Raw genomic sequence first — 13,215 nt, 5'->3', positions numbered from 1 at the left:
ATGTTTTCTGGAAATCTAAGTTCAGCACATCCACAGGTTCCTCTTCATCCACATTATTCTTCCTCAGAAAACTCTAATAAATTAGATTTCCCTTGCACAAAACCATGTTGACTCTGCCTGATTGCATTGAGATTTTCTAAATGCGCCTCTATAACCCCCTTAATCATAGATTCCAGCAATTTCCCTATGACAGATGTTAAACCAATCAGCCTGTAGTTTCCTGCTTTCTGTCTCCCTTCTTTCTTGAATAGAGGAGACACATTCGCTATTTTCCAATTTAATGGGACCTTTCCAGAATCTAGGGAATTTTGGAAAATTAAAACCAATGCATCCACTATCTCAGCAGCCACTTCTTTTAAGACTCTAGGATGAAATCCACAAGGACCTGGAGACTTTTCGGCTTTTAGTTCTAATAATTTTCTTAGTACCCTTTCCCTGGCGATTGTAATTTTTTCAACTTCCCCCCTCCCTTTCACCTCTTGATTTACAATTGTTTCTAGGATGTTATTTGTATCCTCTACAGTGAAAAGAGATGCAAAATATCTGTTCAATTCATTCACCATTTCCTTATTTTCCATGATCAATTCACCATTCTCACACTCTGGAGGGTCAATGCCCACTTTACTTTGTTCCTTTTTAACTACCTGTAGAAACTCTTACTATCTGTTTTTATATTTTAGCTAGCTTTCTATCATACTCTAATTTCTCCCTCCTTATTATTCTTTTAGTCATTCTTTGCTGTTCTTTATATTCTGTCCAATCTTCTGACCTGCCACTCACAGGCTTTTCCTTTTAATTTGAAACTATCTTTAACTTCCTCAGTTAGCCACAGATGGTGCATCCTTCCCATAGCCTTTCTTTCTCACTGGAATGTATTTTTTCTGAGTGTTCGGAAATATTTCCTTAAATGCCTGCTACTGCATCTCCACTGACCTATCCCTTCACTTAATTTCCCAGTTCACCTTAGCCAGCTCTGCTTTCATGCCCTCATAATTGTCCTTATTTAAGTTTAAAACACTAGTCTTAGATCCATTCCTCTCTCCCTCAAACTGAATGAGAAATTCAATAATATTATAATGACTGCTACCTTGGGGCGCCTTCGCTATGAAGTCATTAATTAATCCTGTCTCATTGCACATTACTAGACCAGTGGGTTGAAATACCTTCTGAGCTTTTCCAAAGATTGTCGTGTTTTGTGCCCCTACTCCCTTTATTTGTTTGCATTGCATTACATTTCACCTACAGGCAGTCTTTCTATCCTACCACAAAAGCACTTTTGACAAATTATCTTAAGCTGCACCTGGATGTGTGAGTAATTGAGTGGCATATTACTATTCTGGTGATATTTATAGTTCTTAAATATTTAAATATTTAGTATTAACTTGGAGCTGCATACTGATTCCATTACCTGTTAATTTGACATTAAAATTTAGTTTCTGCTGGATTTCTTGCTTTAATTCTGATAAATGAATTGTGTTGTGCAAGTCTACATTCTATCCATGTCATATAATGTATACCTCAGACCTCACTTTCTCACATAGCCATCACTAATATAAGCATACACCATCCATCTGTTCGATACATAATCATTGCTTCAATTCTTTCAATATCATTGGGATACCTTCAACAATACATGTCTATTATTCCAGAATATAATACTTTGATAGTTGTCAGGGAGGTAGATTACTGGAACGTTTTAATGTAGTTTTTTTGCCTTCAGAATATTCTTGCCTTAATTGCTAATGAATTGAAATGCTCAGAAAAGTCAATCAAAGTGAATATTCATTGTGTACAGCAACTTTTTTTCAAGTTTTATCACATTTACAGCAACAAATTTCCAGGTTTTGGATAGCTACTCTTAGGTAATAAAGATTTAAAGATCTGTTAACCTGCTTGATGTAATTTCTAGTCTCCAATTACTTTGCACTAAAAACATACTTCAGTATCTCCATAAGAACTGGGCAAGATCTCAATCAATCAATCAATCAATCAGTTAATTCAGAGATAAAAACAGGCACTGCTGGAAATACTCAACAGGGGTCCGACAGCCTCTGTGCAGAGATAAGCTGAGTAAAAGAGCAGAGTTTTATTCTAACAGCTACACACACTTTTGATTCAATAGCAGATTTGCCATGGCTCCTGAACTCAGGCACAGAATTAGCATCCAACATGTGGTTTCTTGACCAATCAGAGATGCACCGGATCTGTCAAAGGGAGGATTTCTAGTTAAAGGGACCTTTTCAGAGGCTAGATTGGCTGAGCAGTACATTAATTCCTGAGGCTTCAGCAACCATAGGAATGAGAGGTAATCCAGGAAGGCTGCTACCCCCTCCCACCAAACTCCCACCCAGATCTCTGAAGCTTACTTGAAGGCCCTGCTACAGGGGAGTGAAATGAGGTGACATTTTCCAAGAACAGGAGGAAGATGTCAACCTCTCCAACTAAGCAGCTGTGAAAGGAAATCAGCAGCAGGTGTGTAGTTCCTCAAACACGAAAACAGTTTCCAAAAAGGCAAGAACTTCAGAAAAGTGGAAAGGGTTAGCAGTATAACACTTTTAGGTGCCAAACCCCACACTCTAACTTTCCCAGCATTGTCCTGCACATCTCCCCTCAGGCCAACACACTTTGCAGCCCCACATGTTCCTTTCTCCAGGCACCTCCTCACATCCCCATCAGAACAGCCAAACTCATGCTCATCCTCGCTTTTGTGCCTTCTCACACCCATGCCTCAAAGTCACCCTTCAAAAAAGTTGCCATTCCATTCTCTCAACATGATCCATTTCTGACGCTCACAACTCTGCTTTCTCTCTGTGCAGGAGAAGATAGTATAGAAGTCCAGGGAGAGTAGAAAAATGACTCTGGGTGTAAGTGGCGGGGAGTGCTCCAGTGACAGGCACCTAGATGATCATTGGCAATGTATGCCCATCTGGTCTACTTGTAAGGAACTCTTGTTCCAGGGGGCTGCAGATGTCAGCAACGCTGTGAAAAGCTGAGTCTCCTAAGGTGCTTAGACAGCTCGAGAGAGCTGATACTCTGCCTGTACACCCTGTATTAGGGTCCTCGCCTCCTTCCAGCTGGATGTCTGTATCCATCCCTCTGTCCTGTTGAGCTCATGTGGTTAAGGTGAAGGCAGCTTGTGCTGTTGCAAGTACTCCTGGTGCTATTGCTGGTCCTGCTCATCTTGTTCCTCACCAGAGGTGCAAAGTAAAGCTGCATAAGCTGCTCCCTTCCACAATGAAGGCGAACAACAAGGAAGTATAGAACAAGGTGAGTGCAGTCCAAGACAAGGAACCGACCTCCTAAAAGTTGGCAATGACCGAAATTGACTATCACAAGTCACACACTGAAAGCACAATCTCAGAAGAAGCACTGTGAGCACCAGTCTATCATCTAGGCAGAGCTGCAGCTATTTATTTCACAGTTTGAAGGTTTCCCAGTCTGTCAGTTTCACTGAAGAAGCACCTCCCCATTGTGCACTCGCCTGGTTGACGCTAATGACTTCCATACAGCTCAGGAAAACTTTGTGCTGGCTGTTAAACCCTCAGTTAAATGAACATTTAAACGTTGAAATTATTTAGTCATTGTGGAAATGGAGTTCTGTCTTCACAGCATCATACTAACTGGGATAGATTCAAATTCGATCTGGAAACTCAAAACTAGGCACAGTAGGCCATCAGTCAGCAGCAGCAGAATTGAATTCCTGCATAATTTGTAACCTCATGGTCTAACATATTCCTCACCCCAACAATACCATTAAAGCAGGAGATTCAATGATGATTGTAGGAGAGCATGCCAGGAGCATTACTAGACATACCTAAAAATCACTTGCCAACCCAGTGAAGCTACAGCAAATGCTAAGCAGCTTACTATAGACACAGCTAAGCAATCTTACAATCAGTGGATCAGAACAAAGTTCTGCAGTCCTGCCACATTTAGTCATGAATGGTGGTGGACAATTAAGCAACTAATGGGAGGAGGCTCAACAAACATGCTCACCTCAGTGATGGTGGAACCCAGCACATCAGTGCAAAATATTAGGCTGAAGCATCTGCAAACATTGTCAGCCAGAAGTGCTTGTTGATGAGGTACCTTGGTATCCTTCTGAGGTTTCCAGCATCACAGATACAAATCTTGAGCCAATTTCTTTAACTTTGTGCCACATTAAGAAATGGCTAGGCACACTGGATACAGCAAAAGTGATGGGCCCCAGAACCATTCCAACTGTAATGCCAAATGTTTGTGCTCCAGAACTAGCTGCACCCCCTCGCCAAGCTATCCAGTAGAGCTACAACACTGGCATCAACCTAATAATGTGGAAACTTGCCCAGGTATGCCCTGTTTTCAAAAAGCAGGACAAATCCAATCCAGCCAATTACTGCCACAGCAACCTAATCTCAATCATCAGCAAAGTGATGGAAGGTGTGGTTGACAGTGATATGAAGCGATACTTATTCAGCGATGACCTGCTCACTGATGCTCAATATGGGTTCTACCTCGGCCACTTGGCTCCAGACCTCATTTCAACTTTGGTCCAAACATAGCCAAAAGAGCTGAATTCCACATATGAGTGCCCTTGACATCAAGGCAGAATTTGCCTGAGTGTGGCATCAAGGAGCCTTAGTCAATTAAAGTTGATGCGAATCAGGGAGGAAACTCTGCACTGATTGGAGTCATAACTACCACAATGGAAGATAGTTGTGGTTGTTGGGGGCCAATCATCTCAGTTCCAGGCCATTGCTGCAGGAGATCCTCAGGGCAGTATCCTCGGCCCAACCAATTTCCGCTGCTTCATCAGTGATCTTCCTCTCTCATGAGGTCAGAAGTGGACAGTGTCCAGTGTCATTCACAACTCCTGAGATAATGAAGCAATCCGTGCTTCCATACAGCAAGATCTGGAGAACATTCAGGCTTGGTCTGAGAAATGACAAGTAACATTCATGCCACACATGCACCAAGCAATGATCATCTTTAACCATCTCCCCTTGAAGTTTAAAGATATTGCCATTACTGAATCCTCCATAATCAACATCCTGAGGATTACCATTGACCAGAAACTTAACTGGATCAGTCATATTTTTTTATTTATTCATGGGATGAGGGCTTTGCTGGTTAGGACAGCATTTATTGCCCATCTCTAAATGCCCTTGAGTAGGTGGTGGTGAGCTGCCTTCTTGAACCACCGTAGTTCATGTGGCATAGGTACACCACAGTGCTGTTAGGGAGGGAGTTCCAGGATTTTGACCCAGCGACAGTGAAGGAACGGTGACATAATTCCAAGTCAGGATGGTGAGTGACTTGGAGGAGAACTTCCAGTTGGTGGTGTCTCATGTGTCTGCTGCCTTGTCCTACTAGATGGTAGCAGTCGTGGGTTTTGAAGGTGCTGCCTAAGGATCCTTTATGAGTTCCTGCAGTGCATCTTGTAGATGGTACACACTGCTGCCACTGTGCGTTATTGGTGGAGGGAGTGAATGTTTTCAGATGGGGCGCCAGTCAAGTGGGCTGCTTTGCCCTGGATGGTGTCAAGCTTCTCGTGTTGTTGGAGTTGCACTCATCCAGGCAAGTTGAGAGTATTCCATAGCACTCCTGACCTGCGCTTTGTAGATGGTGGACAGGTTTTGGGGGAGTGAGAAGACGAGTTACTCGCTGCAGGATTCATAGCCTTTTGTAGCCACAGTATTTATATGGCTAGTCCAGTTCAGTTTCTGGTCAATGGTAAGCCCCAGGATGTTGATTGTGGGGGATTCAGTGATTGTAATGCCATTGAACATCAAAGGGCGATGGTTAGATTCTCGCTTGTTGGAGATGGTCGTTGGCTGGCAATTGGGTGGAGCTAATATTACTTGCCACTTGTCAGCCCAAACCTGGATGTTGTCCAGGTCATGCTGCATTTAGATCTGACATTTTGACATGGCATTTTTCAGGTGTTGGCCCTTGACTTTTAAAGTTGTCCCACCAGGATCTTGTAATTTGATAGATGAGGGTGATCCATTTGAGCTCTTTGATTTAATTTGATATAAAAGAAACCCCTGCTCCCGTGGCTAGTTTAAACTCTATGGGGTATCCATCCAATTTGAGTTTAATACTCCAATACTGGTTTTCATCATCATTTACCTCCCCCAGGAAGGCTAGTCCCTTTCCTTGTGGTTTTCCCATTTTTTGTGTGTGGCTCTGTGTTTAAATTTTCTCCCTTGTTTTACAGGCTGTTAGCATTTTCAAGTGGCAAACAGCTTTGAACAGACCTATTTTTTTCAGAGTTGTGGCACACTGCACCCCACCCCCCCGCCCCCCCAACCACCCACCACCAAATGGCTGTCGGTGTGCATTTCCCATTGTAGCAGGTTTAGGTTTTGGCGCACTTTCCCTTTTATGGTTTATAAACTGAATGGTCTCGCTGGATCATTTCTTCAGGACCTCTCCTTCCCCACGAATAAGTGTGTGATTCTGTTCCCTTATTTCCATTTGCCTCGCAATTTCCATTGCTTTCACTAGTGATAGATCCTCTCTTGTCTGTAAGAGATCTGATAATACTTCGTCTAGGAGTCCAACAACGATTATGTCGCAAATCAGCTCATCCTTTAAGATTCCATAAAAGCAGTTCCCTGTCAGCCTATAGAGATCATTGATGAACAAATTCATGCTTTCGCCTGGCCATTGCTTTCTCTTATTAAATTTAGCCCTTTTATTATTAAATTCCAACAGACACTGAAATAATAGTTGAAAGCTTGCAGGGCTACTTCTTAAGAAGTTGAAGTCTCATCAACCTCATGCCTTACTGTCACATCGTCAGTTACAGATCCTACTGCATAAAGTAGTGTACTGTCCCGGTCTTTTTGATCTTTTTTGTGTAATCCTGAAGCAGTTCTATACCCTGTGAACCTTTTTCTCCAGTTGTCCTAGTTCTTGGCCTGTTGCGAGCTTTCTGCACACTGCAATGGTTCTAGGAATGCTCATATAGATTCCATGCTTCTGCTGAGCCATGGAATTATTCCTGCTTCTGTGCTACTCCATGCTGCTTCAAGTCTGTGCTCACTGCTGTCCAGCCTCTGGGACTATGTCCCAGCTTTTATCTGTTTCTCCCGCAATGTTCCAATTTCTTGGTGAGTCTTAATTTTTTTCCTTTTGCTCTTTCTTCAAGAATCTCTTTGATTGCCAGGCCTTTATCTTCTTTTTAAGGTTCACTGTGTCTTTTACTCATTGCTACCATGTTTCATTGAGTGGTCAGGGTCTAGACAAGAGGGATTGTCTAATCTTCCAAAGTACGCTGCCCTAGTCTGTAGTTTCTCAAACCATTACCCTTAATTTACATCAAATATTTACACATTTGGATCTCTACACAAAGTTGGAGCTTCTCCTCCTTCCAGATCTCTTTTACTCTTCTGTCATGTGATATTATATCATTATTACATCAGCACCATCTATGCTTCTGATGTTTACCCTTTACTCTACAGAGGTAACCAACACACCCGCTTTCTGACTGAATTGGCTTATCGGAGTGTGATACCAGTGAATGCAACCCCGGTTCCCCATTTCACCACTGTTTCTCATTTTACCTTCCTTCTGTTACTGGCCATCACAGTATCCTCTTGGACACAATGCTGAGAAGCATAAAAGCCAACACAATACAAGCACTCCACACAACCCTTATTGGCTGGATTTTATAAACCATCCAGGGATGAGCTAGGAATTCGGGAGGTGGGGTGGGGGGTGGGGGTGGAGAGGCGGGATATAAAACAACAAGGTAAGGCATTGCCACCACCAAGGCATTTTACCAATGATGGCGCTCCTGCCCAGAGGCAATTGAGCCTCTTGAATGGCCAATTAAGGGCTCTTCTGCCACTGCTGGCATTTTTTGAGCGATGGGTGGGCCCTTCATTGTATAAGATCTTCTGGTGAGTCTTGGTGGCTTCCCTGCAGGCTCAGGGAAGAGGACCCTCCTATCAGGCACTCTGTGGCTCATGAAGGGGACCTAGCAACAATGGCACCCCCACCCTGTAGCAAACACCCAACCCCACCCTCACCACCACAGCAACCCTCTTGCCTGGCTGCCTTAGTGCCCCAAACACCACTTACGAGCACAAAGGGCAGTCTGCTCAGTCTGATAAGTGCAGTACCAGCAGTGGCCACCACTCCTGGTGGTGCAGTTGCAACTGCTAAGCTGCCAGCTCTTGGAGACAGGCACATGTCCCATAAAGGAATGGGAGCTCTGACAGCAACTAATCAGGTGCTGGACATCCAAAAATATGCAGCTAAGGGTCCCATCCTCGGTTGCCCCTGGTTTTTGGTACCATTGTTGGCGTCCCAAAAACATCCCAGACTATAAATCAAACCAGAAAAAGTTCCATGCAGAAAAAACTAATCACCTTGTGCATTCTCTTAGTACATTCCATTCATTTGCCTTTGCCTGTCCTAATGCTTCTAGCAATGCTACCCCTGTGGATGCATGATGGCCGGTGGAAAGTTGCTGATTTTCAGTGGAAAGACCAGAGATATACTTGCAGGATGACCTTAGGTAGCTCTGGCCCTAAGCCTGGCTTCAGACTGCACTTTCTTAGTATGGGTAGCACAGTCTGGTTTGGCTGGCTGACAGGCAACAACAAGGTCACTGGTGATGTGGTGATGAGGACGAATGCTGTCGTTCTGGGAGAGGGCAGCAGGGTTGTGCTTCACAGAGCCACTGCCACTCCAGCAGGATGGTGTCTCAGCAATCTTAGCATTCTGTTGGAGCACAAGTACCAGGATTGCCATCAGATCCTGCAGACCCCTTTGCACACTGGCATCCAAAATTATGATGTCAGCAGTCAGATCATGGATGACTTTAGCCTTTGCATTCACTGCATCGCTAAGATGTTGGGACAGCTTCTGTTGTACAGTAATGGAAGCTGAGACATATGCCATAATGATTGAAACTGCAAATTTTGTCATAGAGTTGACCAAGTTGGTGTCAGGCTCCTCCAGGCTGCTTGTCAGTGACCACAGGCTTTCTTGCAGGCTTGCCAACGCACCAAGCATTTCAGTGTGCATACGCATCAGCCTTTTTCACTAGGCCTTTTGCATCAAATTTCTCCGAATCCTCTGGCGAACTGGAACCTATACTACCCTTGTTCCCTGTCCAGATTGCAGGCCACTTATGCCCCTACCACATTCAGATACTGCCTCCAAGCTACCAACTAAAATAACACGCAGTGTTAGGATCTTTGTTGGTGGCTGAGAGTGTGAGATCAAGTGATGGTGTTTCTTCTTCACCACCATCTTCTTACTCTTCCATCTAGTGCTGTTACATCACTACCTGGCCAAGGGGTTGTGGTTCTTGGGTCACTGAAAGGAGAAAGGCACGGTATGTTGTGGTGAAGAGAGAGGGAAAAGCAAATGGTGCACACTTACACCATCCGCAGCTTGTAAATCAGAAGAGACTGTGGAATGAGAGGAAAGTTGGATGTGAGTAGGTACATGCACACCATCATCTTAATGGTTTCAGCCCCTTTGCTGGCCATGGCCTCAGTCATGGTAGCTCCAAGAATGGTAAGTACAAATTCCTCCAATGGGGTATAGGCAGGCTTCTGCACCTGTTTCCTGCCAGTTACCTTCAGTTATGCTCCATCATGTTGTGCAAGAGAAAGGGAATTGTTATCAATGCGTGTGGTGCAATGCGTTTGGGTGATGTGGCTGTCGAGGTTGAATAACTGGTAGCAAGTTCAAGTTGTGAGAAGCGGGTGTAAAGATTATAGCAGTGCTAGGTGTGTGAGGGCAAGGTGATGATATCTACCCTGATTGCCTTCTTACAGTTTGTCTGGAGGGCCTCCTGGAAACAAAACATCCTTCTTCCTGTCCACCATCTGCATCAATGTCTCCAGTACTGCATCTGAGAACCTTGGAGCATGCGCTCTACCAATTGTGCTATTAGTCAGTGTTTTTCCTGCTCAGTTTGCCTTCCCTTGCCAGTTCCAGCTCATGTTCCATCCAGAATGCACCTCCCTTTTAAGAAATACAGGCTAGCTTTAAGTAATGCAGGTTAGCTTTATGTGGTGGTAGCCTCACATGAACTTAGGGCCCCCTGTTGAGAGGTACAGCCACTCAACAGTGCATTTAGTGTTGGGTGTCACACAGCTATCATGTAAATGAGCAGGTTGCTTCTGAAGGAATGGGCATAGGCTAATTGCCCATCATGATCACCATGCAATATCTTTATATTAAATTTTTTGAAGAGCTTGTGATATTTTCAATCTTCTTCAGAATATGATAATGCCAACTTCTCAGGAGATGGATAAGTGTCAGATGTCCATGTATGAATTATCCATAGGTGACCATGCTAAGACTACTTTATAACAAAACCAATGTGTGGCCAACATTTATACATTATTAATTTTGTTTAGGAATTTAGAGAAAACATAAAAGGCTATCATATTATTTTAGAAGGTAAAGTAGGGACATGAGCATAGGAAAATACCTGATTTTGTCCATTGTTCTAAATATTTTTGTGATCTGGAGTAAAGCAATGATCTTATTGAATGGCAGAGAGGTTTGAGGGGCCGAATGGTCTACTCCAGTTCCTATTTCTTATGTTCTTATGTTCTAAAAACCTGATACAGTGAATTATTCTAGCAAAGTATGTCTATTTCTTCCTAAATAATAATTTAAGTTAATTCCCAGGAAGCTTTTAAAATTCTGAGAGGCAGTTTTTATGTTGGTATGTGAGAGCTTTCAATTGCTGAAATTTGCAAGGTCAGAAGGATGACTTGCTTTTTGTGGAAGTGGTATATAAGGTACTGACGCCTGACTATTTTTATTATGTGTCTATTCAGAATTAATTTCACATTCTCTCAGTCCTTTTATTGGATATGGAGATATATCAGCAGCTGTCCCTGTGTGTTTAGTTTCAGAGCCATTGGAATTCAGGAGATGATTGGTTACATTCAACAGAGAGTAGATCATCTGACCGGACAATGCTTTGCTCATAAGGAACTAGCTTTAAAGAAACAGCAACTGATCACTTGCTTTGATGACCATTTTGAAAAGGTATAAAAAAAACTAATCCAAAATAACCTGTACCCTTTTACTAAAATCATTTTGTTAGGAAGTTGCATTGAAGAATTTTGCATATTGTTCAAATGGTGTGATTATTAATTTATGCATTTAATAAAATGAAATGGGTTATTGGTTGAACAAATGTTTTCTTTTCTAGCACTTATGACTTGGCTTTTAAAGGCTGATCCATACTGTACCTTCAAAATAATTTATCACAAGAGCCTAAAACTATTGAATCAGAAAAGACCATTTGGTTGATTAAGCCACATTTTTCAAGGGGCAGCACATATCATGGATTCTCCCAAACTGATTTGATATCTCAAGGGTATTGAATAATCATAGATAAGGCTCCCCATCCATCAACAGGAAGACAAATTTAATAACGCAACCTCCATTATTAACTCGAATGTTTTGTTATGGCCAAAAATGTTTTAGTAGTTTTGGATTGCTGCACGACTAATTATGTACATTTCTATCATCAGAAACTTTAATGGATGTGATCATGTTTGCAGTTGTTCAGTTAGCATCAATAGCAATGTGTTTATATGGTAAAAAAAAATTATTTTAATACAAAAGCAAAATACAGCAGGTATTGGAAACCTGAAATGAAAACAGAAAAATGCTGGAAAAACTCAACAGGTTAGGCAGCATCTGTGAAGAGACAGAGTTAACATTCGAGGTCGGGCTGGCCTGTCATCACAACTGAAGGAAGATGGAAGTGCAATAGGTTCTGAGCTGGTGAAAGGGGACAGAATGGGAAGGTCTGTGAGAGGGTGGAGGCCAAAAAAGATTAAAAAACAAAACATTTCATGGCTCCAAAGAGAAAGGGAATGGTAATGAGTATAGTAAAGAAACAATAAAATCTGTCCAGTTGAAGCATGAATGGCTACATAGCAGCCATCTGAATGCAACATTAAGGAATAAAGAAAGAAATGAGGCAAGACTGACCCAGCCAAAAAAACATATAGAACAACCTGGGGGTAGAGGTTAAGATTTAAAATTGTTGAACTCAATGGGTGGAATCATCCCAGATTTGCACTAAGTGTGGTAGCAGGTGGGAAAAGAATGTTTTACCCGCCGGCCGCAATGGTGGCTTTTCATGCAGTATCATCCCAATTCCGCCTCATTAATCATGCATTCCCGGGAAATACGCCGTATTGCTGGCGGGTGGCATTCGATTTGCCTGTCATGCCGTCATCTCACTGCTTCCTCATGCCAGGCACCATATTTAAAGTACAGCCACGTGCACATCTCTCAGTGCTTCCAACTCCGGACTGCTGTACAGACAACATGGCCCCAAAGGCAGCCGCCCCCATCACAGCGCTCTCACAGTGCTCACCCACACTCTCCACCAGGGCAGAGGCACACCTTGGTGGGACCAAGCTTTAAAGTAGCTTGGGGGTCACAAACCGGTGAGCACATCACACTGTCCAATCCGCAGTAGGCGGTGGCAGGGACTTCTCAGGTTTCTGGCACTTGGAGGACTGCTGGGGGCCAGAACGTTGCTGAGGCCAAGTCAGACGAGGATTCTCTGGACTCAGTCATAACTCAGTTGCTGGAGCTGTAAAGGCAAGCTCGGGAACATCAGGAAGGGATGTCTGCTGCACTCCTCAGATTGCAAGGCACGATGGAGGATTGGTCTGACTTCAAGCTGCAGTGATATTGCCGGCATGTCAATGGACCAAGGTCAACACTGGTAGAAAGGCCACCATGAAGACCTCGGTCTGGGACATCATTCCTGCACTGCTGTGTGGGCTGAACTTCATTGCTGATGACATTTTTTGTCTCCAATAGTGTGTGCGTGAGAGGGGTCCAAGGCAGCTTGACCTCACTCCAGTTTCCCCTTCTCCTCAAGGAGTCAGGCTGGGGCCCTTGGGCACCCATAGGGAGGAGGATCAGCAGGTGCACACTCAGGGACCATCCACCCAGGTGACTCCAGGAGTGTCTGGCCCATCCAATTACCCTCCTCATGTGAGCCCAGCAAATCCAACTCCACAGGTTGAGGAGGTTGCCGCCACACAGCAGGACCCCGAAAGCAGGCCAGAGCCCTCCAGGTCTTGGCCCTCCAGAGGTCGCCCGTCAAGGTCATCACAGACAGGGTGTAGCAGTCAGCAGGCTGCCTCCACCTCCGCTGTGGATGTCGGAGGAGCACCAAAACATAGTGGCAGGGTTAGGAAGGTTACGAAGATGTAG

At 43.7% G+C, this 13,215-nt stretch overlaps 1 protein-coding gene across 1 annotated transcript in view; it reads left to right on the top strand.

Annotated features, from left to right (window-relative positions):
* The window catches only part of ttn.1 (titin, tandem duplicate 1), a 685,821-nt gene that overhangs the window by 90,144 nt on the left and 582,462 nt on the right, over positions 1–13,215 (top strand). The window contains exon 9 of the mRNA XM_041201521.1: positions 10,872–11,013. Coding sequence (XP_041057455.1) covers positions 10,872–11,013 — 142 coding nt within the window. The remainder of the gene's footprint in view (positions 1–10,871; positions 11,014–13,215) is intronic.

Source organism: Carcharodon carcharias, chromosome 12 (assembly GCF_017639515.1).
Source record: "Carcharodon carcharias isolate sCarCar2 chromosome 12, sCarCar2.pri, whole genome shotgun sequence".
NCBI lineage: Eukaryota > Metazoa > Chordata > Chondrichthyes > Lamniformes > Lamnidae > Carcharodon > Carcharodon carcharias.
This window is presented reverse-complemented; position numbering and strand designations above follow the sequence as displayed.